We start from the raw sequence: 24692 nt of genomic DNA on the forward strand, positions 1-24692 counted from the left end.
GATAAAATGGAATTCCTTAGAAAATTGCATTGTGGAATTAAGTGGCTGTAGATCTGGAAACAAGCTCTTTTTTTTTATTTAATGTTGCCCTTCTGCCTGCATATGCATGGGACCACAAGTGTGCCAGAGAAGAGTGTAAATCAAACCTGGCCTGGCTGGTTCAACGTCCTTTGCTACGTGCTTGGGGGAACAGCGAGCTGACTTTGGTGGTCCTTGTGTCACGGGATTAGGAGTGTCTGTGCATCTAGTTAGGGACCCGTGTGGCTAGCTCAGGCTCTGGTATCAGCAAGAGCTTGCTGAGTTTCAGTGTAGCTGACAGAGCTGCTGCCGTTTCATCAGTCGCTCTGGGTCCTTGCAAAGATTTAAGTGCATCCCATCACAATTCATGAGTCCCTTTCTCTGCCTCCCCTGGGGTTAGAAAGGCTGCAAACTGGGAGTGACAGAGTTGCTCCTGGGCTTCCCTCAGGCTCCTGCCATCCCTTCCTCACCGCTTCGTGAGACCCCGTGTGGCCAGGTGCACAAGGTGTCTCAGATGCGCTCCTCCCAAACAGACGTGGGAGTAGTGGTCACTGAGTGAGTGGGGGGACTCGGTTCTCTCTGGTAAGGAAACCTAGAGCGCAGCGCGCTGGAAGGAGATGATCTGGCACTGCGTGGCTCTGCCACATCTCCTCACTGTGGCATCTGACCAATCTGTGCTGCCCATGGCCCAACGGTTTGGGGCCTGGGCTCAGGGATGAATTTGGCTTTGAGAGGCAGGTGCTGTGGCAGGGAACTAAACTGGAGACAAATGAGCAAATGCTAAAGATGCCTGATAACCTGCACTTCTTGAAGGTCTTTATGGCTGTTACCCCTCAGGAAGAATGGGACAGAAGGGGAAAGAGAAGTCACTTTAAACCAGTGGGAAGGGGCCATGCAATAGCATCAAAGTGACCCTGCTCTTCTGTGAAGTCTTTTCTCATCTGCAAAACATCAACTGTAAATTTACAACCTCACTTTTCCATGTTTGCATGAGAATAATTCCATTAAATATTTTGCAGAAAGTGAATGAGGCATTCGTGTAAACATAATTTTAAATTATGAACTAAAAATGTAGGACGCCTTTGTACATCCACCTTTGCTATTCCCCTTTTAGCTGCTCTGAGGCCCTTTCAAAAAGTTCTCTTTTTTACTTTTTAAAAAAGCATGTATTGTTACCATGTCTGTGCTCTGGGATTTTTGCTTTGTCTCATAGGGAATAGCTGTTTTTATGCTAACCCTTCAGCTCCGTGTCTGATTCTACAGTTTTCTTCCTGACTGAACCTCTCTGATCTTACGTGAGCAAATATCTTGCAATTACATTTCACAATAACTGCAAAGACAGTGTAATAAACCACAGCTGAACTAGTCCTGGTGATGGTGGAGGATTATGAGAAATGCTATATGAAAGCAAGAAAGCAAGCTAGAAGTTGATTTTCAGGGTCAGAAAAAGAAAAAACAGAGTGCAAACGTTGGCTGAACAGTTCAGAGATGGAAGGATATTCTAATTTTGCTAAAAGCAACAGTAGCATTGATGCTTTGCTCTTTGCTTTGTATTCTCTCTCTATATATATTGGACACACAGACATTTGAAAGCAAGACAAAACTTTCTCGTTTCTCTGTATTATTGTAGGGTATATTTCTTATGGTTCAAGTGCAGTGGTTTTTTTCCAGGCGCAAGATGAAAAGCCTCCATCCCCAGTTTTGAGTAAGAACAGCTTTCTCAGGAGCAGGTTGGATACCCAACTAGATATTCCAGGCAGTTCTTTTAGAATGAAATTGTAGTTGTGATACAGGTGGCAATTGCAGGAGCACTGAAGATGCTTGTACTCAGTATTCTTGCAGGTAGGTTTCCTTGTGGATAAAAACTTTGCAGGTTGTTTTTTAGTGATGCTTTATTGCTATTTAGAAGACTATTTACTTTCAGGGGAAAAATTGTGCAAAGGGGTCTGCACAGGTGTTGGCTGATATTTATGTAACAACAACAAATATCAGAGCAGGAACTCAGATCCAAATTCCTCTGAATTTCAGATATATTCCAATCCTATTTCTAATCTATGCATTTTTGATTTGTCTCTAGCAGATACCAAAGGCATTATTTAAGATAGTGTCTTGAATAGTTGCCACAATCTTTTTCTGAGGAAGTCCCCCCCAAGAAAGTTGCTACATATAATGAGAGGTGCCTGTACAGCCCATACTTGCAAATTGGAAGGAGTGTTTTGCATGTGATAACCATGCAGCAGTGCAGAAGACAATCTGGAATAGTTCAGCCACCGTCCGTCACTGTTTTACAATTAATTACCTTAATTTAGATGCCAAACATAGAAAATTATTATCCTCCTGAACTGCCGTTTCCCATTACTATTTGGCAGCCTTAATTTCATTATGTGCTGTAAAAAACCTCTCTGCAAACTCTGCTAAAGAAACATGATTGCCTTAGAAAAGTAGCTAAAGCATGTGAGGGTTAAATGTAACTTTTTTCCCATAAGTGTCATTCGCCCGACTTAGAATTCTTTAATAGATACTGAGCAGCGCAGAACTGAAAATATTTTTAATTTCAGTGCTTTGTATATTTACAGAGGGATTATAACAAACTTCTACACTTTATCTACATTTTAATAGGTCAGTGTGAACATATGAAGTGTATTAAGGTGGACTGCCTTACTTATTAAACTTCTGTGAATTCGTCAAAAGCCCTTAGCAGTTGTATGCAACAGGGGCTGGAAAGCCATGCATGATTGAGGTCATGCATCCAGCCAGTTTGTAAGATGATCCCTCCGTACCGAGCCATCAGCCATCCTCAGCATAGGGGCGCACTCATACACGCATTCCTGTCAAGTCATCTTGTGAAAGGCTGCTTGCTTCCAGCTTGGCTTGAAAGTGCAACCTTAATAAAACTCACTGAAGTCTGAGAGAAAATAGCAGTTCTGCAGCAGATAGTGTAGGGGAAAGAGACTGGGATATGCATATGCAGCTGACTAAAGCAGGCTACATGCTGGACTGTAACAGGGAGGAAACAATAAATCTTAACTACTATGCAATAAATATTCCCAATTTAAACTAAGGAAGCTATCTTCATAGTGAAATTAAAAAAATAACAGTTTATCCAAGCTTGATTACTAACGTGCGTTTCACCAGTCTTTTTTCCAAAGACTTTAAGAGAAATTAAGAACAAATTTAAAGAAAGAGGAAGAAAAAGTTTTTCTTAAAGTAGGAAAGGAAAGTAATAATAACATGTCAGTTTTCCTTTCCTTTGCTTTCCTGGCAGCGATTCTTGCTCATATAGGCTGTAATAACCAGCGTCGCGGTCCAGAAGCCAGTGGGAGAAGATTTAACCGGATTCAGCATGGGCAGTGCACCTATACTTTCATTCTGCCAGAACAGGACGGGAACTGTCGTGAAAGCACGACAGACCAGTACAACACAAATGCTCTTCAGAGAGATGCTCCTCACGTGGAACAGGATTTCTCTTCCCAGAAACTGCAACATCTGGAACATGTGATGGAAAATTATACTCAGTGGCTGCAAAAAGTAAGTGTTTCTTTTTTTCATTTCTCACTAAATGGATTTTTTTGGTGATGCTTATGCTGTTCAAAGTTTTCATTAGTTTCCGTGAGAACTGAGGTAATAAGGATTGATCTAGTTTGTGGCTGTGTGGGGCAGAAAAGTTTCAGCCAGAGCTCACCCTTCTTAGTGACATTGCTCTCGGGAGCAGAATTTTCTTCACGTTATTGAAAGATGCAACTTCTTAAAGCTTTATCTCAAGAGACCATGGACGTTTGGGTGCCAGAGAACACAAAAATCCTCCAGAGACTCTAATGACAGAACTACGATTCTATGAACTTACTAAGTATTCCTATAAACTCTACTTAGAGCTCACAGCTTTAGATCAGATGCCAGGCAGGATACCTGCTACTCTGACAGCAAAAGGGAGCATTTTAAAAAATCAGCATTTAAAGGCACTGGGTTAAGAACATCATTGTTCCTCCATAAATAGCTTCTGTAATGCTATTCTGCCCAGCTAATTGCTGGAAAGAAAGAAGAAAGTATATAGGCATTCACACTCCTAAAACATCTCAGTAAAACTTTTTAACTGTGTAGATTACACTGGTCTTGAAACAGCCTGTTTTAATTTGTGTGTATATATGTGCATTCTTTCATAGAAAGGGAAAAATGGGTTTGAAGGTGTTTCAGTAACTTAGCAAAGTAATTATTTTTTTAAGAATTTGTGCAATAGCTCTAAACTCCTAATGAACTTTTCAGTATTTTATGTATGAGCTGAAGTTTCGGCCTGAAAAGACTTAAATATGTGAATAATTTCACTCATATGAGCAGTCCCATTCACCTTAACAGGATTACTCACTTGTGTAAAATTACATACCTTGTCCATGCCTTGGTAATGAAAATGCCTTGGGATAGCTGACCAGTAAAAATAAATAAACAAACAGTCTTTGTATATAGTTATTTGTAATATTCCCATTCTCACACTGGCATTTTGACCTGGCAAAACTTAGAAAATTGAGCAATTGAGTGATGCAACTAGTCATGTAAGATGGCACAAGAAAGCTGCTGTGTCTACCCATTTGAGAGATACATGATTTAACTCTAACACAAGTTCATACAAAGAATGAACATCAATAAAAATCTTGTGAAGACTCTGCTAGGTGGGCTAAAACTTTGTATCAGCATAGTTCCTATTACCTATTCATTTACAGGTTTTGTGTCATCCAGATAGGATATAAGACAGAAATATGTTAAAAAGCATTTACAGCCGTCCCCATCCCCCTAACCCTACTAAAATCTTTCAAGAATTTCCTGATCTCTTCATAAATTAATTGTACTCTTTGTATATCTGGTTCTAGCAGGAGAGAAAAGATTCTGTCCAGTGAACATGTGACTATAAAACAAAATATAACCAGGCATTTCTTTTTTAGACTACTTTCCTCATTTTTTAGTACCTTAGTCTGCTTTGGGGAATGTAAGGCTGGAAATGAGGGGATGTCTTTTGTGGAGGAAAGTATTTCTTAAGAAATTATTTTACTGTACCTTGGGAGGCTGAGGTAAGCACTAAAAAGTGGAAAGTTGTTATCTGTGTTTATGCACACATGATTTTACTTGAGCAAATTGCCTGCTGAATCATGCTTACAAGACTTTACTTATTCTGTGTTTGTCCACTAGAGACTGAACTAAGATCACTGTTTCACTGTGAACTGAACGTGAAGAAATATGAGTCTCTGGAGTGTGAATGTCTGAGTTAGGGTTAGTCCTCTCACACTTTGGAGGGAAGTGATTAAACAGGTAGGAAGCCCAATGAAAGGGGTTTATATCCGAGGACTGTTTTTTTCTGCAGTGATTGTAAAACTGGCTACGGGCAGAACCACCCCCCTTCTCCTTTCCTTCCCAGCCCCCAACCCTCTGCTCCCAGGGGTTTACATAAAACTGGGATTGTGCACGTATCCCCATGTGTCAATTTTCCCTGGAATGAAAGGACCCGTTTCTCTGTGTGATGGAGTACAGCTCACGCTGAACAAATGAGGCTGGTGCAGCTCCATTATAGCATCTCTGAATACTGAATTTGCTTTGTTGCTGTTGTCATTACAAAGCAGCTCAGCCATAACTCATTTCCTTTCAAAACAAGCATAATGCTTAAGTGTAATGAATATACTATGTAGATATCTTGCATCTCATTTTTATACTCTGCATTTATTTCTCCCCCTAGATTTTTAATATCAGACATAGCTGCTGCGACACTAAAGAGCATTTTACAATGCACCTGCTGTGAACAAAGTAAACAATAATTAATGGTTATGGGTCTATGACTGGAAGTGAATAGTAATAATAAAAATAATGTTTAAGAGTTATATTCAGACTTACATAAAGGGAATATGTTTATTACTTCAGGTAATATATATAACTTTCATTAAAATTGTACATAGGCAATGTTTGGCAGGGTGTATTATTTTCTCAGCACAAAAACTAGCCTGCAATATTGCAAGAGTATTTATTAAGAAATTTTGGGAGAATCATGGTTTGTTTAACTCTGTAGCATTTGAATTTCAAAAAGTTTTTCCTTGATACCTAAACTAGCAGATTTCTAGAAGAAAAACAAGTATTTTTTTTTTTTTTAAAAAGGCAATTTTTATATGCTTAAACCCAAAAGTGCTTCTATGATGTCCTACAAGCCTGACTGTAGATAAAAATGTGCTTGCTTGGGGAGCCAATTACAAGCAATTAAGTCCCAGCCTTGTCCATTAGCATATGCATGTCTGTAGTCAGCGTAACTGGGATTGGTTGGCAAACAGGGACGTGGTAAAACACTCTGCGCAGAAACTACTCGGAAGAAGATGACTTAGTAAACATTTTTAGAGATTTTCCTAGAACTGTTTATTTTAATACCGGATAACTTTCCCCATTGTTTAAGCTTGGGTTTCATTTCTGCAATATGTTTATACTAATAGTTCAAAACAAACAGTTCATCACATTTTCTTTCTTGCAGTAACTGACTGGCACACGTGATACTGTTTGGTATTCAATTGCAGTGTCTAAGTATTGCCAAAGAGGAGTTACATGAAATGTTATCATCATGTCTTGCTTGGGAACTTTCTGTTAGTCAGCTTGCTTAACTTACAGTACCGATGGTCTCAGTATACATTCAGGATAGCTATAGAGATGAGTGTTTCATATACTTATCCCTCAGCCCAAATAATAGTAATAATAATTGTTATTACAGTACTAAGTGAGTTTTATGGGATCCACTCTTTCTTTTTTTCCTGATCATTACCTAAGCAGAATACCATAAAAGTTTAAAATGAGTGCTTAATAATAGTATACGATAAGAAGCTAACAGATGTACAAGTTTGAGTTGAAAGTAAATCACAATCATTTTGGTCAGCCAGTATCCAAACTTAGATTATTTTTTTTCTTTTCTCTGCAAATATTGATGGCACCAGTACACTTAAACCAAATAAAGAAGCTTCATCTCACTTCTCTTTCTCTTCAAAGTACCTGTGCTGTCACCGACTACAACAGAAGAAATATAAAATGATGAGCTGGATTCAGTCATTACAGAAAAATTATGAACATTTTTTTCTGCAGTATCTGTAGCCATTTTCTAGTCAACTTTAAAGTTTATTCTTGCTATGGTTTTGATAAATTATTTGTCTATGACATTTTCTGTGCTTTGTTGACTTCCTTATTTTGCAGAAGTAACTTAACAGGTGCTCGCTTGGGTTTTAAACGTGCAAGGAATCTTGGTTTTGAGAGGGACCAGTCGTTGTATAGAATAAACTGGCTTTTTGAAAGTCTGGTGTCTGTCACTATCTGCTGTGGCTCCATTCAGAGTCTGCCCCTCTCTGTTGTCTTTACCTGCAGGGCCTAGCACTGCGATTAAATAGTAATAATATGCCTATGTGTGCGGAGTGGGTGGATTTTGCTTCGGATTTTATAGAGTTTGGTGAAGATGGGAAAATTCCTCACATGTCACTTGCTGTTAAGCTGTGTGAAAGTGTGACAGAGCCTGCCCTGAAGAGGGCAGATCTGAAGAGCTATATACCACAATATACAATGAGGTACATTTATATTAGTATGAAGATGGAGGTGACCATAGTTTGTGTAAAATTTTGTCACATTAAGAAACCAATTTTCCCTATTTGAACTGTTACAAGAAATAGTAAAGATTCCATTTTATTTATGGTTATGTCTCACTGGGCATTTTGTAATGTAACACGTGACCTTAAAGTCCACATAATATTTGGATGTTTAGAGCAACCAGGAGATCCATGATGAACTCCTGTTAATTTTCACAAATAAAATTAGGTCATGAGATTTGGAATCTGTCATTCTGCTTGTATGAACATTAGTAACAGGGCTGTGTAAGGAATGGCTTTCCAGTAAATCTTTCATTTTTCAAGGTGAACCAGGGCTAAAGGGGAAACAGTGAGAAAGCTTCATCCAAAACTGGCCACTAGCGTCCTATTTGGCATCCAGCTTGAACCTGGATTTCTTGTCTAGACTCAGAGGCTGTTTACTATTCTAGGTGGTCCTTTTTGCTTTGGAGTCAATGAATTTTCATATCCAAAGCAGAGCCTCGTCCTAGTGACATTTGAAGTGCAGTTACCACAAACAAGCTGTGAAAGAAATGGTGGGATTCAAATTAGTGGGATTACTTATATAGTATGTACTACTCAATAGGTAAGTATATATAAAAGAAAAATTTAAGGATCAAAAATAAGTTCATGGAAACAAACTGGTTCTAAGAATATTCATGTTTGAGTGTAAAACCAAGATTGTTTATTTACCTCCAAAAAATCTCTCGACCACTAATATGCCTGAATTTCAAAGATTTATTAATCAAATTGCTGAAGTCCTTGGGATATTCTGAGGTACCCACAAGAAAGAGGCAAGACTTCAAATGTGAAAATTCCTGAAAGCTTTCTATTATTGGGGGATAACCTATTTTGCAATTTTTTTTTTAAGAAGCAGAAGAATCAGAGAAGTAGACTGAAGGGCAATCTCACATGTTGCCACATTTGGTAGCAAATTACTTACTTAAAAAAAATATTTCCCATGCTTGGACAGAAGGCTTTATCATGCTGTGCAGTAGAACCTGAATGTGTTTATTTTCAGTGATGACAACTGTAATTAGGAACTTTCTGGTAACAATAAAATATTACATTTATTAGTCATCAGAACTGTCCAACCAGCATGCCCAGTGGGAGATCTCATTTGGAGCACTGAGAGCTTTTCTAAATGAAACTAATATAAAGTAAATGGTGTGTCATTTTGAGGGTGCTGAGAACATATCATTCCCATTGCCTTCTGTGGTTTGGAAGCAATCTCTACTTCACAGTGCTGGGTGCCTTGGAAAAAAAAAAAAAAAAAGCCCATGTGGGAAAAGTATAGAGCTGTGTATTTTCGGCCTGCACCATCCCACCCAAACTTCTGGCCAAAACCCAGAGATACCCAAGATAGATTTTCCTTTGTTGTGGGGAATCTCTCAGTGCTGTGTCAAGAGACAGTAGGAAGCCCAGAGGAAGAGCCGGCCATCTGAACTGTCCTGTGGAAGTCCCTGCTTCTCTTCAGTGACTCCAGGGAAATCCTGAGCAGCTCACTTCCTGATTTAAATGCCTTGGTTAAGTGGCGTGGATTTAAGCTTTACTTCTGTCCACGGCTGTAGCATAGACTTCCCTTGTAACTGTGAGGAAATCATAAACTTTAAGTATTCCTGTTTCCCTTTTCTAATGCAGATATAGTACTACTACTCAATTTCACAAGGCTGTTGGGAGGCTTAATATGTTATTTCTTGTGTTGCTTTTGGAGTCTTTCTGATGGAAGGTATTTTGCGCTATTAACAGTTTACGTATGATACTTTCAATGTTTTCAGAAAATGATGTGAGATTAAAAAATCTTTTGGAAGGCAATTAGTTTTAAAATGAGTAACTAAAATAATGTATAAAAATAAGCAGATAAATACAATGAATATGAATCTATAAGGCTAAGTATATTTTGCAGATTGCTGTTGAGTAAATGGATTATATACGTCCTGCTAACAGTGAGAATGGGCCTCATTCTTGCAATGTTCTTAAAACCCGCTGAGCAGCTGCCGTTCCAACCTGTATTCATCTAAGATGAATAGGACTGTAGCTTAGTCTTGTTCGGACTCTCAGGAAGACCAGTGCAGAATGGCCAGTCTTTCAGAGCTATTGTTACCAGCAATTTTGAATAAACTTGTCTTACCAAAAACTGGGGTCACTTATGTGTTTTATTGCAAGCATATCCTCAAAGGTGAAGATACTTAACAACCTGCTTGTGTTCATCTCAATTTACAGTTCAGCTTAGTTCAGTCCTCTTTTCTGTATTTGCAACAAGATGCAAAAAAGGAAGAACCAGCAGGACCTTCTAGAACGAGTATCATGGTTTTATTTGTGCTGCGAACCTCATCTTCAGCACCAGCAGCTCCAGTGTCTTGAATTAACAGTCCTGGTGTAAAAGTCTTCCCAGTAGCATAAGGATTTCCTCTCTTTTTAAAGGGTTGAAGTTTGATCAGGAAAAGGAAATTGAAAGTTTCATATTTCATAGGAAGAGTTCTTTTTCTTATGAAACAAGCTGTACTTTAACACAAGGTTATTCTTGTGTAACCACATGTGCATATTTTAGACAGTGTTATGAAACACCAGGGTGGTGAATATTCACTTGGAAGGGTAACTTAGAAATGCCATAAATTGTTGCACGTTTGCACTACACTCTCATTAATGTTCCTACACAAAGATCAAGCTTCGCTTTTCATTACTTTGGTTAGGAATCAGGTTAATATAAAGTAGTGTAAGTCACTCCTAAAATGGGATAAGAAGTCTACCCAGGGACTTGCACCAGTTTAATTATCTCTGTTTAAAACTGATACAAGTCAAACTAGTGCAACTTCCTTGTCTAAACAAGACCTAAACCAGTGCGACTAGCTCAACATTGAACAAACATATGAGTACAGACAGTTAAAGAAAGACAGGTATAGGGTCAGCTGGAAAGATACTCAAGTTACACTAGTCTACGTTTCTAAAAATGGTTTTCTTTCAGAATTAAAAAACCCCAACCAACAAAAAAAAAGGATTAATGTAATTTTATAATCCCTCAGAGGAAGTCATATAGAAAATCAGTATTCTAGGCTTTAGAGATACATGATTGAAAGAAATTTCCTATACTCCCTTGACTACCTTCTAGGAGCAGGAATTAAAAAAAAAAAAATCCACTAAGAAAAGAGTAATAGTTAGAGAACTACACTAGTTTTATGGTGGAATAAGTGTGTCTTTAGCTAAGGTGTTTTAAAGGTCTGTTATATGGTAGTACACGGTCAGTCATACACGATCTGTGTTACTATTCCTGTCTTAAAAGAGAGAGCAATAGGCTGAAAGTGCAGATACAATCTTGCCATTGGAAAATCTGGGGTGAATATCCATAAGTAAAAGGTGGCTGATCAAAAATTCTGTAAGAAGTCTGCAGAATTCCTTTCCCTTGGGCACCTCACACCAGTGTGTGTGCACAAATATATGCGTGCACATATGCACATATGTGCATTTAGATTTTTTGAGTGTTTGTTGTTAAGGTACATGGAAATCTGTTTGTAAGTGTTGTGTCTTAAATCCATTCTTATGTTCTATACCTAGTTACCTGCTGTCAATCTCTTGTTCTCCTGAAATTGACCTGTTGGCTCAAAAAACCTAAAAGAGTTGGTAGCAAGATGAAACTTTTCTTATTGTACATGTATTAATTCTGTGTGAATTAGTCTCTATGCTGTGTTGCTGATAAATTATAAGTATGCCTTTGCTTTTGTTCTTTCCAGGATGTATATGAAGCAAGAATTTTCATGTGTTCTAGAAAAAAATATTGGACCTTTGTACTCCTCATCCCAGACATGCTTCTGTCCTTACATGTGCATATGTTGCAAGATAAACCTGATTGTGCTTTGTGCATGCATGGCATCTGCTTCTTTAATAGGGTTTGGCATAACTATATAGTTATAATTTTCCTCAGGTCTTCTGGGAATTTTTATTTGTTGGGGTAAATTCTTGCCATTTGTCATGTTTTGTCTAGTTGCCTTGTTGCAAATAATGTACCAGGCGTTCCTTCTGCAACAGGAATGTATGGGAACGACCAAAATCCACTTGTTCCAGTTAGTTGAATTCCCTTCTGACTCTGTTCTGCCTGAGGATTTGGGTCCTGGCATTCTTTCTCTTCCCTCTGTACCAAGCAGGCAAATAGTCTTGAGAGATTACCCTAGAGATAGGATAAGCTCTGAGCATCCCTGCCAGGAAATTAAGGCAAGACTAGAGAACTGTGGGAGAAAACTGGGAGTATGAGCAGATGACCTTAGAAGGTAATTTCTCTCTTTTTGGCAGCATGATTTCTTTCACACTAGAGCATAGATGATCAGATTGGTGCTAATCAATTTTGAATCTAAAAACTATTTCTGCAGCAGGCTGATATGCCATGTATAGACTGATCCTGCCTTGTTTCACATCTAAACTTTCTTTGAAGGCTTTTTGTGTGCAAGAGGATTTTCTTGAAAGATATTATCTATGTTGTTAAACTTCTGTCTTAGAGATAACATTGTTCAGCAGGCCAGGCTTTTACTTTCCACATCCGTGATCCATATCAACCTAAACCTGCAGAGGGAACTTGCAAGGTTTCAAAGAGAAAAGCACTGGTGTCAATTTGATTGCTCCTGCCCAGTATTTTAAATATTGGAACAAAATTTCATTCATTACCAAAGGCTCTCCAGCCTTCAAAGCGGGTTCTTACTTCCTGACTGTAGGTGAAAAAAAATCTGATTCTTGATGTGTAAATTTACTATTTTGAGATGTTTTTTAATATTTGACCTTTAATACACCCCAAATCCACAGAACACATTGTAAATACCCACAAAAATCAAAGGAGTAGTCCTAGTACAATCTCTAGAGATGCTTTTACATTTGTCTTCAGGGTTGCAGTAGACTTGCCTGTTGTTTGGATCATATTATTTATGAATGTTTTAAACTTGTCAGCCTATGTTTATAAAAGCTTACTTTTCTTTCTGAATCTCTTGTCTGCAAATATGGTCTTACACAGAAGAGATTTCAGAAAAAATAATGTAGTTGTTGTTAAATGATGATTTTGTAAATTTTTTTCTAAGCACTGTATTGAATGAATTTTCAATTTGGATTAAACCACCTATGTTTCTATTTAAATGTGCTGACTTCCACTTTGATACGTTCAACTTTGAATAGCTTTAGCAATAATTATCTTCTGGGAGTTTTAGTTCTCATGCAGAAGTCTCTTGCAGGAAAGAGAACTGTATTAAATAAATCTCTTTTTTAAAACTCTCCCAACAGCTCACCATGTGGGTAACAGTTAGGGTGAATAATAGGATCATTTACATGCCTTTCTCTTCTATCTGAGTCATGCATTTGTGTCTCAAGAAGGCAAGGAACTTCAAACAATTATCTCACTGTCACTATCAGAGCACTAGTTCTCCTAAAAACCTTATATTTTGTATTAAAAACCTGTATAGAAATGACTTGATATTTCTGAAATCTCACAGAAACACTTTATATACAACACCATTCTCTGAAGTCTTCTGCAACACCGAAGGACTCAATGAAGACTGTTGCAGCCTTTGAAAACTGGGCATTCGTATGTAGACAAAAGTAGCTGAAATGATGATTTAGGATCATTGCCATTATCATTTAAATATTACATGTATTTATTTGTGTCATAGTTAAATATTTACCCTCTACAGTCTTAATTCATCAGGAAATTCCTGTGGCCTTCTAGGCCACATCAGTAAGTCAACACAGTAATGGGCAGCCCCCAAACCATGACGCCTTTGGTGCTGTGCCTGGAATTTCAGGATCTGCTTAGAGGGAAAATTGCTCAAAAAGAGATGACCTAATCTCTTCCTGAATGAACCATTCCCCTTTGTTCCTTGGCTAAAACTTCATACTTCACTCTGTGTGTGACTTACCATAGTAGAGATAAATGGTCAAGGGGCACCTATCTTTCCTGCGTCACTTCTATCCTGTTAATGGGAAAGGCCATCAATGCTCTGCTAGAAAGTTTTTCTGTGTTACTATTTTTGCACAAAGGAGATACGGACTGCAAAATTCTTTATCACTTTAGCCTGTTAACTACAGAGGCGATGATTAAGGTTGTTTCTCTTCACATTTTTCTTGAATGATCCAGTTTGATCTCGGCTTTTCCAAGAATTCTGGCTGATGCAATAAATATCATTTTGTGTATTCCTCTGACACCGTTTACCTCCATGACATCGTACAGCTCAACCGTAATGGCCTCTGCCTTCATGTCAGTTGTTAAAGAATTATTTGTACCTGTTACAATACCAGAGTTTTATGGAGGGAAACATACGCAAGACAGCTGTATTTGCAGAGGCACACAAGGCAAGAGGAGTTTGACAAGTACCAAGGGGTTATCATTAAAGGTAAAGGATGATTATAGCAGTATGAATTCAATAATCATTGGTAAAAGATAATTTTTTATAGTTTGATCTGCTTGATGAGCCAGTCACTGTACAAAGACAAAATACATGTCTCTGTCTGCAGCTGAGAAGTATCCTGTTGAATGAGTGATTTCAAATCCTCATTAGCTGAGTTTTGCTGAGAAAGCTGGCTTTGTTTCGCATTCCACTGACTTCCCTGAAACCAGGGTATTTGTTGAGTTTCTGCATCTCGTCTCACTGGCGTAAGGATCGCACCTCATTGCATGCTTACATACGCTGCTCTAAAGACACAATGTAATGCTTGGGTAAACTATGTGAAATTTCTTTGATGAGTTTGTGGGTTGAGGAAACTGTAAATGCAATACCAATATATGTAGCTTTTTCAAGTACCTTTTTATGATTTTGAATTCCATAAAATAGTTATGGGACACGTAACTCCCAAGGAAAGTGAAGATGAGTTTGTAACTGCAGACTATTGCCTCTTGGAAAGGGTCATCTCGGAGAAGTGTAAGGGACCTGGAGAAAGATTGGAAAGGCTAAATATAAGATGGGAGGTGGGGGTGGTGCTTCAGAGCAAGAAGTCTGTCTATTTGAGGTTGATAGAGGATTTTCATTAAAAGTCTGACAGAAAGGGTGAAGGTTGCTGTTGTAATCCATAAATTTGTGTGCTGCCCAAGGTATAAATGTGTCACTAAAACACACACAATAAGATAACTTGTCCTGCAGTGATAGAAAAGTCAGAAAAATTACTCTGGTGTACAGCACTATGTTCAGTAAAATGCCCTGAAACAATGTAGCTGTAAACTATTTACTGGCTGTGTAGCCCTATAAAGATCATAATCCTACGTATTATTTCAGTAGTATTAAAGTCTGCTGAAGAAAACTTCATCATAGCTGAATAAGATTTTATTTCAAATAAGACAGTTTTCATTTTTTTAAAAAGAACAGAAGACATATCTTTCTAAATTTAAGAAAATACAGCAATATGAGGTAAAGATGATGTTCAGCAGCATGTTTTAATGCGGAAACCATGAAGCCTCCAAATGTTGCTGGTTATTAAAGTATCTGAAATGCAGATCACCCCCAGCTGAAATGTTGGGCAGTGTGGCAGTGCAGGTGGTCACCAACACATCGCTCTCTTATCAGGAACGGTCTTGCAACTGTCAATTACAACCTCAAAAGTAAAGCTTGTGTTTGCTGTATATACTTCACCGTTAATTGAAGAAATAACTTACTAACTTCAAGCAAACACCATGGAGTCTGTGATGAGCTAGAGGTCAGAAATACTAGGAAAGATTTTGCCCAAATTTTCCAACTTTAGATTTGCAAGATCTAAGGACTTGACCCTGAAAGTACAAAGGGTCCTGTTTTGAGTTGATGGTACTCAGAACTTTCCAGGAAACATCTGGCAAATTACAAGCCATACCCCTATAAAATAAATATTTTTCATTTCACCATTGGAGAGTATTATCACAAGCATGTAGCTACTTTTCAGTAGACTTCAACAGGAGGTACAACTGAGTGGGAATTGCTATGTTAGTCTAAACAAGCACACATTTATTTTATACATTTGGATAAGTGGATGAGAATGGGAAGTTCGGAGAGTTCCTATAGAAGTCTTCCTATAGACAACAATGTCACAACAATTGAAAGCATCAAAAAAAAGTGAATTATAATTCCTGGCAGTTTATCAGATGACCTTAGATATCTTTTTTTTGCTAATGCATGATAACCATGATGACACATGCTGAACTGGCCACTAAAAAGACTTAAAAATATAAAAATATTTCATTATTGTTATGTATACAGTGAGTGAATAAATTATTTATTTAAGTGACCATACAACGTATTTATATATTGACTTTTAAAGTGTAATGGATGTACCAACATTAAAAAGAGTTATGAAATTAAACACTGACAGAAATAAAAGAATCTGCCTGGAATTCAGGTTCTTAAAGCTGGGATTGTATTTCTTTAATACTAAACCAGTAAACCAAAAAAAAGCAGCAGTTGTTACCTTCTACCTTAATGCCTCCCTGCAAAAAACCTGCATTATGAATGCTAGAAATGGGAAAAAAACCCAACAAACAAACAAGTTCCTTGATCCAGGATTTAACACTCCTACACATCTTGGAAACATCTAGTAATTTGGCCACTGACCCCCTGGGGTATTTCCTAGAAGCAGAATTGAGCAAGACTGAAATTTTTTTTGTTGTACTGTTATGGGCATGAAGATATGACATGAATTCATGATTTGTAAAATATGAACCAAGTGTGACATCCTTTTCCTTTTTGTGCATTTTTAAAGACTACTTCAACATTTTCATTCATTATTTTACTGCTAAAATCATGCAAAGTTCCTCAAATTATGATCAAAACTTTTTGGTCCTTTGTCACTACAATTAGCCTTGTTTTTTTTCTCTGGGCTATAACTCACCATGATGAACACTGGAAATCTGTTTTAGGGTAAATTTCCTATCTCCATTCTTCTTAAGTTTCAAGATGACACCTCGGTGTTAGTTATGTCAGTGTGGTTTTGAATGCTGTCATGTTTTCACTTCCATAGTAAAATCTTTCTGAAAGGCAATAAGAAAAAAGCTGCAGCAAGATTATTTTTAGAATACTACTCATAATGCAATACAAGCTTTATATTGTGACACAGCTTCACATTCTAAGTCAGAATTGCTCAGTGTTTTTTCTATCAGAGTGGATATTAATTTTGGGTTTACTTCTATCAGGCTTAGTCTGGTATTGCTATCACATGTTTTCCAGGTGTTGTTAGAATGAGCCCTTACCAAAAAGTATGACTAGAAAAAACAGCAATTTCCTATGGGAACATGAACCCAAAGGAGGTTTTCAACACATTCCACAAACTCAAGCCATTATCATTAAATAGCCTTGAGAGGATTAGAAACAAGGAAAAAAAAGTCCCTCGACTCTCACCCGGAGCGTGATGCTAATGAATTCCTGTGGAGCTTGGCCTGATGCTGCTCGCAGTGAATCAGCAGTAAAAATGTGAGCTCAGTTCCTGTCCTGGAAAGGGCATTTCCCAACCTCAGGCCCACCCAGCTGAAGCTGACCCTTCACCCCTCCTTCCCCCCACGCTTTCAGGGGTGGCAGAAGTTCCAGGTCTACTTTTTGGCATTGGCTCTCTAGATTCATCTACTTCAAAACATCTCTGCCCTAATGTAAGGGGATTTCTAAACGGTAAGAGGCAGACCTCAGCTCTGTCCAGACAAAACCTGCTTGGTAGAGCAGGAAATTCCCAGATGGTCAGGAGGAATTTTAAAGGGCTGGAGGGGTACATTGCAAAATGCTAGCCTGGCACCCACGGAGACTGAAGTCTGTTATTTATAGAAAAGCAGTGGCAGAAAACAGATGGTGTGCTTCCTCACAATATGCTCTACAATCACTGCATTGTGTCAGCATAAATTTGTGGGGTACCACATCAAGAACTGTGATGATAGTTCTTGTCTCTATCCAGCCAGTTTTTTCCTCTGCTTGCCTAGAAGATACCAGCTAATGCCACGTGCAGTGGTGGTTTTATAATACAAAAAGACGGCTTTTAGAAAGACCTGGAACAACTGTATAAGTCAGAAATCATGCCAATGGCATCAATGGAGTGATGTCAATGTCAACCTTCTGCAGTTGAAAGAAGACTCAAGCCCAGTGTGTGAGAAGCAGACAAACTCAGATTTTTTTGTTCATTTGAAGATAGGATTCTGTGCACAGCTTTTATTATGTGCACAGCCTTCTCACAGTGCTCCCCAGGCCTGAAAGTGGGATGTACATCTCATGAGGACAATTTTATAAAGGCATTTTCAGTATTTCCTTTTCTGTTGATGTCAAAAAGAACATAAAAGCAACTTAGCCTATTGCTTTTTTTTCAGTATTCCTCTTTCCAGTCCCTCCAAACACCAAAGAAGAACTGAGATACCTGTTGAAACAGGAGCACTCAAACTCATCAGGCAGATTTTCTTAATTTAAACCTAGTCTTGGATTATATCTGCCCTGTATTTTCGGGGAACATTTGTGGGTTTTGGGTTTCTTTTGCTGAAGCCAGTCAGGAAATATTATGGTTTCTTTTTCTGAAATGTTTTAAAATAGAAAAATCCTTTTTGTTGACATTTTCTGCAGATTATTTGGACATTTCCATGAGATATTTGTGTGACAGAATTGCTAGGTGGCAGATGTAACCTAGTTAGAGACCTCCCAACCTGAGGGCTTGAGACCTCAGGTAAAAGTAGCCACATGACATACGGCAATATCTGCAAAGAAAAACCTTCTGCTTTTCAGACAAAAGGTTAGAATTCTTGGTTAAACAATGTCATCTGTTTCTTTCTTATCTATATATCTACTTATAAATTAAGCTTCCTCTTATTTTTAAATCTTCCTTTTATTTTTAAAAAATGAGCTTTTCATAAACTGAAATAAATGTCACTGGATAAATGTCACTGGAAAACATTTTTCGGCTGACAAAAAGAAAAATCAGCAAACTGCTACAAAGTGACTGCCTTAGGGCTGACTTGAGTGAAAATAGAATCAAGTTCCAGTATTATCTTGGGATATGAAGGAGAAGCCTAAGTGTAATGTCCATGTACAGGCACAGTGGAGATGTTAGAAAAGGGATGCATTGGTGTTCTGTTTATCTGGGAACAGTTGCTTCTGCGGTTCTTTTTTTTTTTTTTTTTTTTGTCCCTCTGAAAAAGATAGAGAGAATATGCATGTGGAATGTTGTTGATACAGAAAAGATCATTCAAACTGTCCCCACTGAACAAGAGACATCTGAGTTCAAAGAGAACTATTTGCAACATTTCTTCACTGCCCTGGTTTTTTGTTTAATTAAGAAAAATATTTTAGCTGGCTAATTTAGTTCATGCTAAAGGAAAAAAAAAAAAAACCCAACCACCACTTCATCAAACTGCTTCAGAAGAAGCTTTTACAGCAATTATGTTGTGAAACTAAAAAGTAGATATATGTTGAACACATGATAATATTCCACTGTTTTGTTTAGTGATATGCTAGAAATGCATATCTGTGTGTTGCAGAGATGATCTGAAAACCAGGGGCTCCTTTTTTCCAAACTTGGTGGAGCCTGCATGACTTGGCTGCTAGGGCTATATGTCATCCCTCTGGCATCTTCTGATGGTGATGCCTTCTAATACTGTATGCCAGTCACCAAGCTCATGTACATTTTACTTTTGTGTTCCTATACTGCAACATGCTGGCAAAAAATCTTACTGTGAAGGTGACTAGATAAAATTTTAAAAATTATATGAGTGACTTGAGTGTGCCTCCCTATAAATGATATTTCTGTTTGCTTGAATTTTTAACCTGTCCATATTTTTCAGCTTGTGCTATCTTTGCTAACAAATGAGGAAATACAGGTGTCTGTGATTTTTTTTTTTTATAATACTTTTTGCAAAATGACTTTTTATTAAAGAAATACTTTCCAAACAAAATTTGACTGTTACTTCCTTCCTTTGGGATTTCTTTTGTATATGGAAGAAAATAGTTTGCCTGATTTTTAAATCCAGAAGTTAGTCTAGTTGTTTTACTACCTGGAAGCAAGTAATGAAGGTTTTCAAAATTTATTTTCATTTCAGAGCACAGATAAACAGATCAGAATTAAACCACTTGTCTTTCACAATTCATCACAACTGAAAAATGTACATTAAAACCAACATGCAGTGGAGCAGGAACACACCTGCTGTTAGTACAGGTGAAATCCAATTGCATTTCAGGATTTTAACTTAGAACAAAGTTTACAGAATTACTGACAAACTTGAGAAGAAAATGTTATAATGATTATATTTCAAATTATGAACAACAGTTTATTCACATTTTTTGATATAAATAAAACACCTAGGATGAAATCTTAGCTATAATGATGTCAAAGGCAGAACTTCAAGTAATTCCAGTGCAGTCAAGACTGCATATCAAAGTCTTCTGGTTTAGTTTCTCACATTAGGAAAGAAGTAGTGTTCATGCCATAAATTCAGTGCATATATCCATTAGAGCTCTCTTTAATACTGACAGAGATTCAATGCTTGCTTTATAGTCTTGCACTCACGCTTAAAATAATGTCAACAATTGTTGATACATCTGTGATTTTTTGTATTCAAGATCTCAATGGATTTTACAGACATCAATGAAAAAAGCTTCATAGCAATGAGAAGGCTTGGTGATGGCATTAATTTTGTTCTCATTATCCAGTGAAAAACCCAAGGTACACAAGGGGTAGCTGATGTACTTGAGAAATCTAAGTACAGCCAACAATAAAACCAAGACTTGAGGCAGCTTCAGTGTTTATAAGACAGTTATCAAAATCTTTCACACTAATACAGCTAGGTAAATATCCATCTGTCTCTCAAGTTACTCATCTCATTGCTGTTCAGAATTATTATTTTTTTTCTGGCAGTAAATGATGGGCTAATTTCATAGCCGCTATCAATTGATGCTGCTGTAAACTGACACTGCTCAAGCTAGAGTAGTGGAATGGTGTTGATTTAAATCAGCTAGCCATCCAGATGCTCATGCTTGCATCAAAAACTCATTCTCAGTGCATCAAAATGAGAGCAGTCCCAGATCAGACTGTATGTAGGGCAGTCTTGTGGCTACTAAGTCAACAAACTTCCACATTGTTATCCAGGTTCCAGGTTGCAAAATGAGGGAGTTTCTCTATAGTAATTTTTTTTTTTTCCCTGCCCATAATAATTTTAAGCATTCAACAGGACCTCTAAACTGTTTACCTGTCTGAACATTGTCAATGAATCTACCTTATATGAACCTAATACAAAGTCTGTTCACACACATCAGTATGCTCACCTATTTGCTTGGTCTTTTTGTTTTTGAGATAAATTTGCTTTGCTCGCAGTAAGCCAAGCACCTGCACGTCCCAGGCTGGCCTGGAGACCTACAACAGAGTCAAAAGACAGGTCTGGGCACTGGGCTACTGCAGAGCTGGGTGGGAAGTTGCTTCCTTCCAGTACATATTCCGTCAATAGACCTGCTTCTGCTTTTCCACTTACAAATGAAAGCAAAAATCGAACCCATGAATAGGACTTCATTTCAGTGCAAAAACCACCAAATGGATCCACTTTGCGTTGAGCTTGTGGTAGCACAGCTCTAACAGAGATAGTGGAATAATAGCAGAGATTAGTTTGTTGTAAAATGGTTACAAAGTATGAACATTTTCAAAGGGATTTGCCTCTACACAGAGTTTTGGGCCAAATTCCTCAATACTCTTCTTGTGTTGTTTGATATATATTTTTGACTTGGTTCCCAGGCAAAATGTCATTCATGGCAGAACAAATAACCATGACAATATGGATATTTAATTGATTTTTTATGAGTGAATCTGATGTTGCTACATATTTGCCTAAACCCACACTGTGTGAATTTTCAGACACATAAAGCAAAGCAGTGTGTTTTTATAATTGCTATTATGTGCGTATTTCCAAATTTAACACGTTTACTACACTGTATACAATTTTAGCTGACTCTTCATATGTTTCCACATGTTTTCTACTGTAGGACTTAGAAAAGCTGTGTTCGTATAAATATTTACAATAGCATACTTTTGTTTGATTTACAATTTTTTTCAAATTGGAAGAGCTAGCTTGTTAGGTCAAGCCACTGTTATCTCTGTTACATAGCATGTAAGGGAATGAACTATTAAAATACGTAAGCACAAACAAATTTAGTAAAAATGTAAGGAACTTCAGTAGCAGAGACACTACTCCACTGTTGAGTAGAAAACACATCAACTTTTCTGTAGGAAGAAGGAAAGATAAGCAAATTCCAAGGAACAATGTTATTGCGTCTGAAAAATTGTAGAAGACTTTTCCACTAAAGATGAATGATCAGGTCTTTTATCAATACCTCAAACACTCCTTGCAAAAGAAAAAGAAGCTTTTAGGTGAACTTGTAGGCTATCTATATTTTAGTATCAGTTTTTATGTTATCAAGTCTAGGAAATGTTAATGCTTATCTGATTTTGATTAATTTCTCTCGGTGACGTAAGATATTCTCTCTTTCTTGTTATACTTACTGGAATATCCACTAGCCTTGCTTCTGTTTCCGCTGTAGATCAGTATAGCATCTCTGAGTTCAACAAAATATTGAACAGGCAGAACAGGCATTGTTTTCTTTTGCATATGTACACATAATTTTGAACATATGGTTCCACGCATATTCTTGATTTAAATTGTCACTAACTTCAATGCATGCTTGTTTTTCATTTTTGTTCTACTTTTGTGTTTTGCATTTGTTGCCCGAGAGATTCATAGCCAGATGCAAGGCTCCTTCTTTGGGCAACACCCAGAAGGACTTAAATGAAGGCAGCTAGAAAATGCCATTGTATGGAGGCATCCAAAGATAATTAGGTTCCTGGTACAAGGGACTGTGATGAGAATTGAGACTAGGGGTGGTGAACACAATCTGAATTAACAATCACTACTAGCATAGGAGATTTTAAAAGACCGGACCAGCTTTCATCTGAAGGTAGTTTAACTTCTGTTGAGGCCAACTTTTCTTTTAGATACTTACCATACCAGGGAGAAAAAATGGTATTTTCCTCTTATTTCAACATGTGATCCAAAGACAGTTTGGCAGACTTCAATATCCCTTTGGCACAAGAGAACCTTTCAGATACATAGAATCTTTTTTGCCTTTCAGTTATGATCCAGAAATACCCAAATTGTGTTAGCTGAGCATACTATCTTGAAGAGTAAGATGCAAAAAGGATTGTGTCCCATCCAGGAATTCACAAACGCTGTAGCAGAAAGACTGAATGAGACTCAAAACATCTGCAGTTTTGAATGACAGGCTATAAATTTTGGAAGAATTCTTTTATCACAATTTGTTTATTATTTACTACCACAGAATCCACTTAAATTGACTTCAGAAATAATATTAGATAACTGCATCACAAATGTGAAAAGGAGTCTCTCCAGCACAGGCTGATTTGGTTGAAAGTTGGTATAACGTTAAAGACATCAGAAATAATGTGGCGGAGTCTCCTGTTTAACAATCCTGTTAGAAAATGTATTTTTTTTACCTGGTGATAGTGAAAATTGAGACATATAATAATTCTGATGTAGGCACTGCCAATTTTTTATGTATCCATCATTCTAATACTGACCTCCATTGCTTTGAGTGCAAGATATAGCTCTAGGTAACACAATTTCAGTTTACGTTTGGCAGTTTTCTCTCATCATTAAATGCTATTCTCAATCTATCAGATTTAGGGGGACAAATAGGGTGATTTAAATCTTGAATTTCCTATTCTTCAGATCTCTCAAGAGGTTATATAGCACAAAGAGATGAAGACACCTAAACTTCAACACCTTTGGTGATTATCCTGAACAACTGGAAGATTAATAGGAAACAAGATTTTAAAGATAGGAAGGACAGGTCATTTTATAGAGAACAATCACACTTTTTCTTTTTTTTCCCCCAAGGAAAATAAGCTGATCACTTTTAACTTTTTGCCAGTCTAGTTCTCCATGATTCCAGTCAGCACAGTAGCACTTTTCTGCACTTGTTTGTATAATCTGAGTGTAGATGTCCAGAATTGTACAAATTAGTCCTGCTTCTATATGTTTCTTCCTTTACAAAACTTCAACTAATAAAGTTGACGTATTCCTTTTCTAGTAGACACATAACCTTATCAACATCTAGATCTCTTTCCTATGATGTTCTGATTTCAGCATCATCCACTTCTTCCCGTTGGATCCTTTAATGTACTGTTTTGTCCATCTACATTATGTCTTAATGTTTAGGCACCAGTAAAATTCATTAAAACTATTTTTGTATGTGTCAAACTCATTAACAGCACTATTAAACAATGCTGACCTCAACATTAACCAATTAAGAATTCTATTAACACTTTGTTCTGTCTTTTTAGTACAACCCAATGCCTCATGTCTTCGGTCAATTCCATAACAAATCATTACAGTTGTACTGGTATCAATATTTTTATCAGCATTATCTGCTGAAATATTGCAGGGTTAGGGTATTCAGTGTGAATTACTTTTATTGCATTTCCCACGTGCAGAAATGACAGTTATGAAGGATAAATTAAAAAACATAATTTCTTTGTTGATCACTGATATCATGCTGCTTCTCTGAATTTTAATAATTTAACAACCAAAGGTACTACTGATGTACAACTGAAAGTTATTTTGACCATTTTTCTTCTTTCTTAAATAGTTCTCCTATTTAAAAATAAGAAGCATGACAGCGACTATATGGAGTCAAATCAAAACTACATCTAGCTCAGCATGCTGTCTCAAAGAGCAAGTGCCTAAGGAATAGAACAAAAATCATTATTTTTTTACCAGAAGTCTCTGAACTCCTAATAATGGGGATATCAGAAATATCTCACAGATACTCCAAGCCAGATTTTGGGTTCATAGAATCATAGAACACCAGGTTGGAAGGGACCTCAAGGATCATCTGGTCCAATCTTTCTTGGCAAAAGCACAGTCTAGATAAGGTGGCCCAGCACCCTGCCCAGCTGAACCTTAAAAGTGTCTAGTGTTGGGGAATCCACCGCTTCCCTGGGGAGATTATTCTGATGGTTGATTGTTCTCATTGTGAAAAATTTTCCTCTCGAGTCCAATCGGAGCCTTCCAAGGATTAGCTTGTACCAGTTACCCCTTGTTTTTTCCATGTAACTCCTTGTAAA

At 37.4% G+C, this 24692-nt stretch overlaps 1 protein-coding gene across 1 annotated transcript in view; it reads left to right on the plus strand.

The window, feature by feature from the left end:
- Positions 1-2829: 2829 nt before the first annotated feature.
- Positions 2830-24692, plus strand: part of ANGPT1 (angiopoietin 1) — a 166698-nt gene continuing 144835 nt past the window's right edge. The window contains exon 1 of the mRNA XM_075743485.1: positions 2830-3546. Coding sequence (XP_075599600.1) covers positions 3250-3546 — 297 coding nt within the window. The 5' untranslated portion in view covers positions 2830-3249. The remainder of the gene's footprint in view (positions 3547-24692) is intronic.

The sequence above is a fragment of the Balearica regulorum genome, chromosome 2, assembly GCF_011004875.1.
Source record: "Balearica regulorum gibbericeps isolate bBalReg1 chromosome 2, bBalReg1.pri, whole genome shotgun sequence".
NCBI lineage: Eukaryota > Metazoa > Chordata > Aves > Gruiformes > Gruidae > Balearica > Balearica regulorum.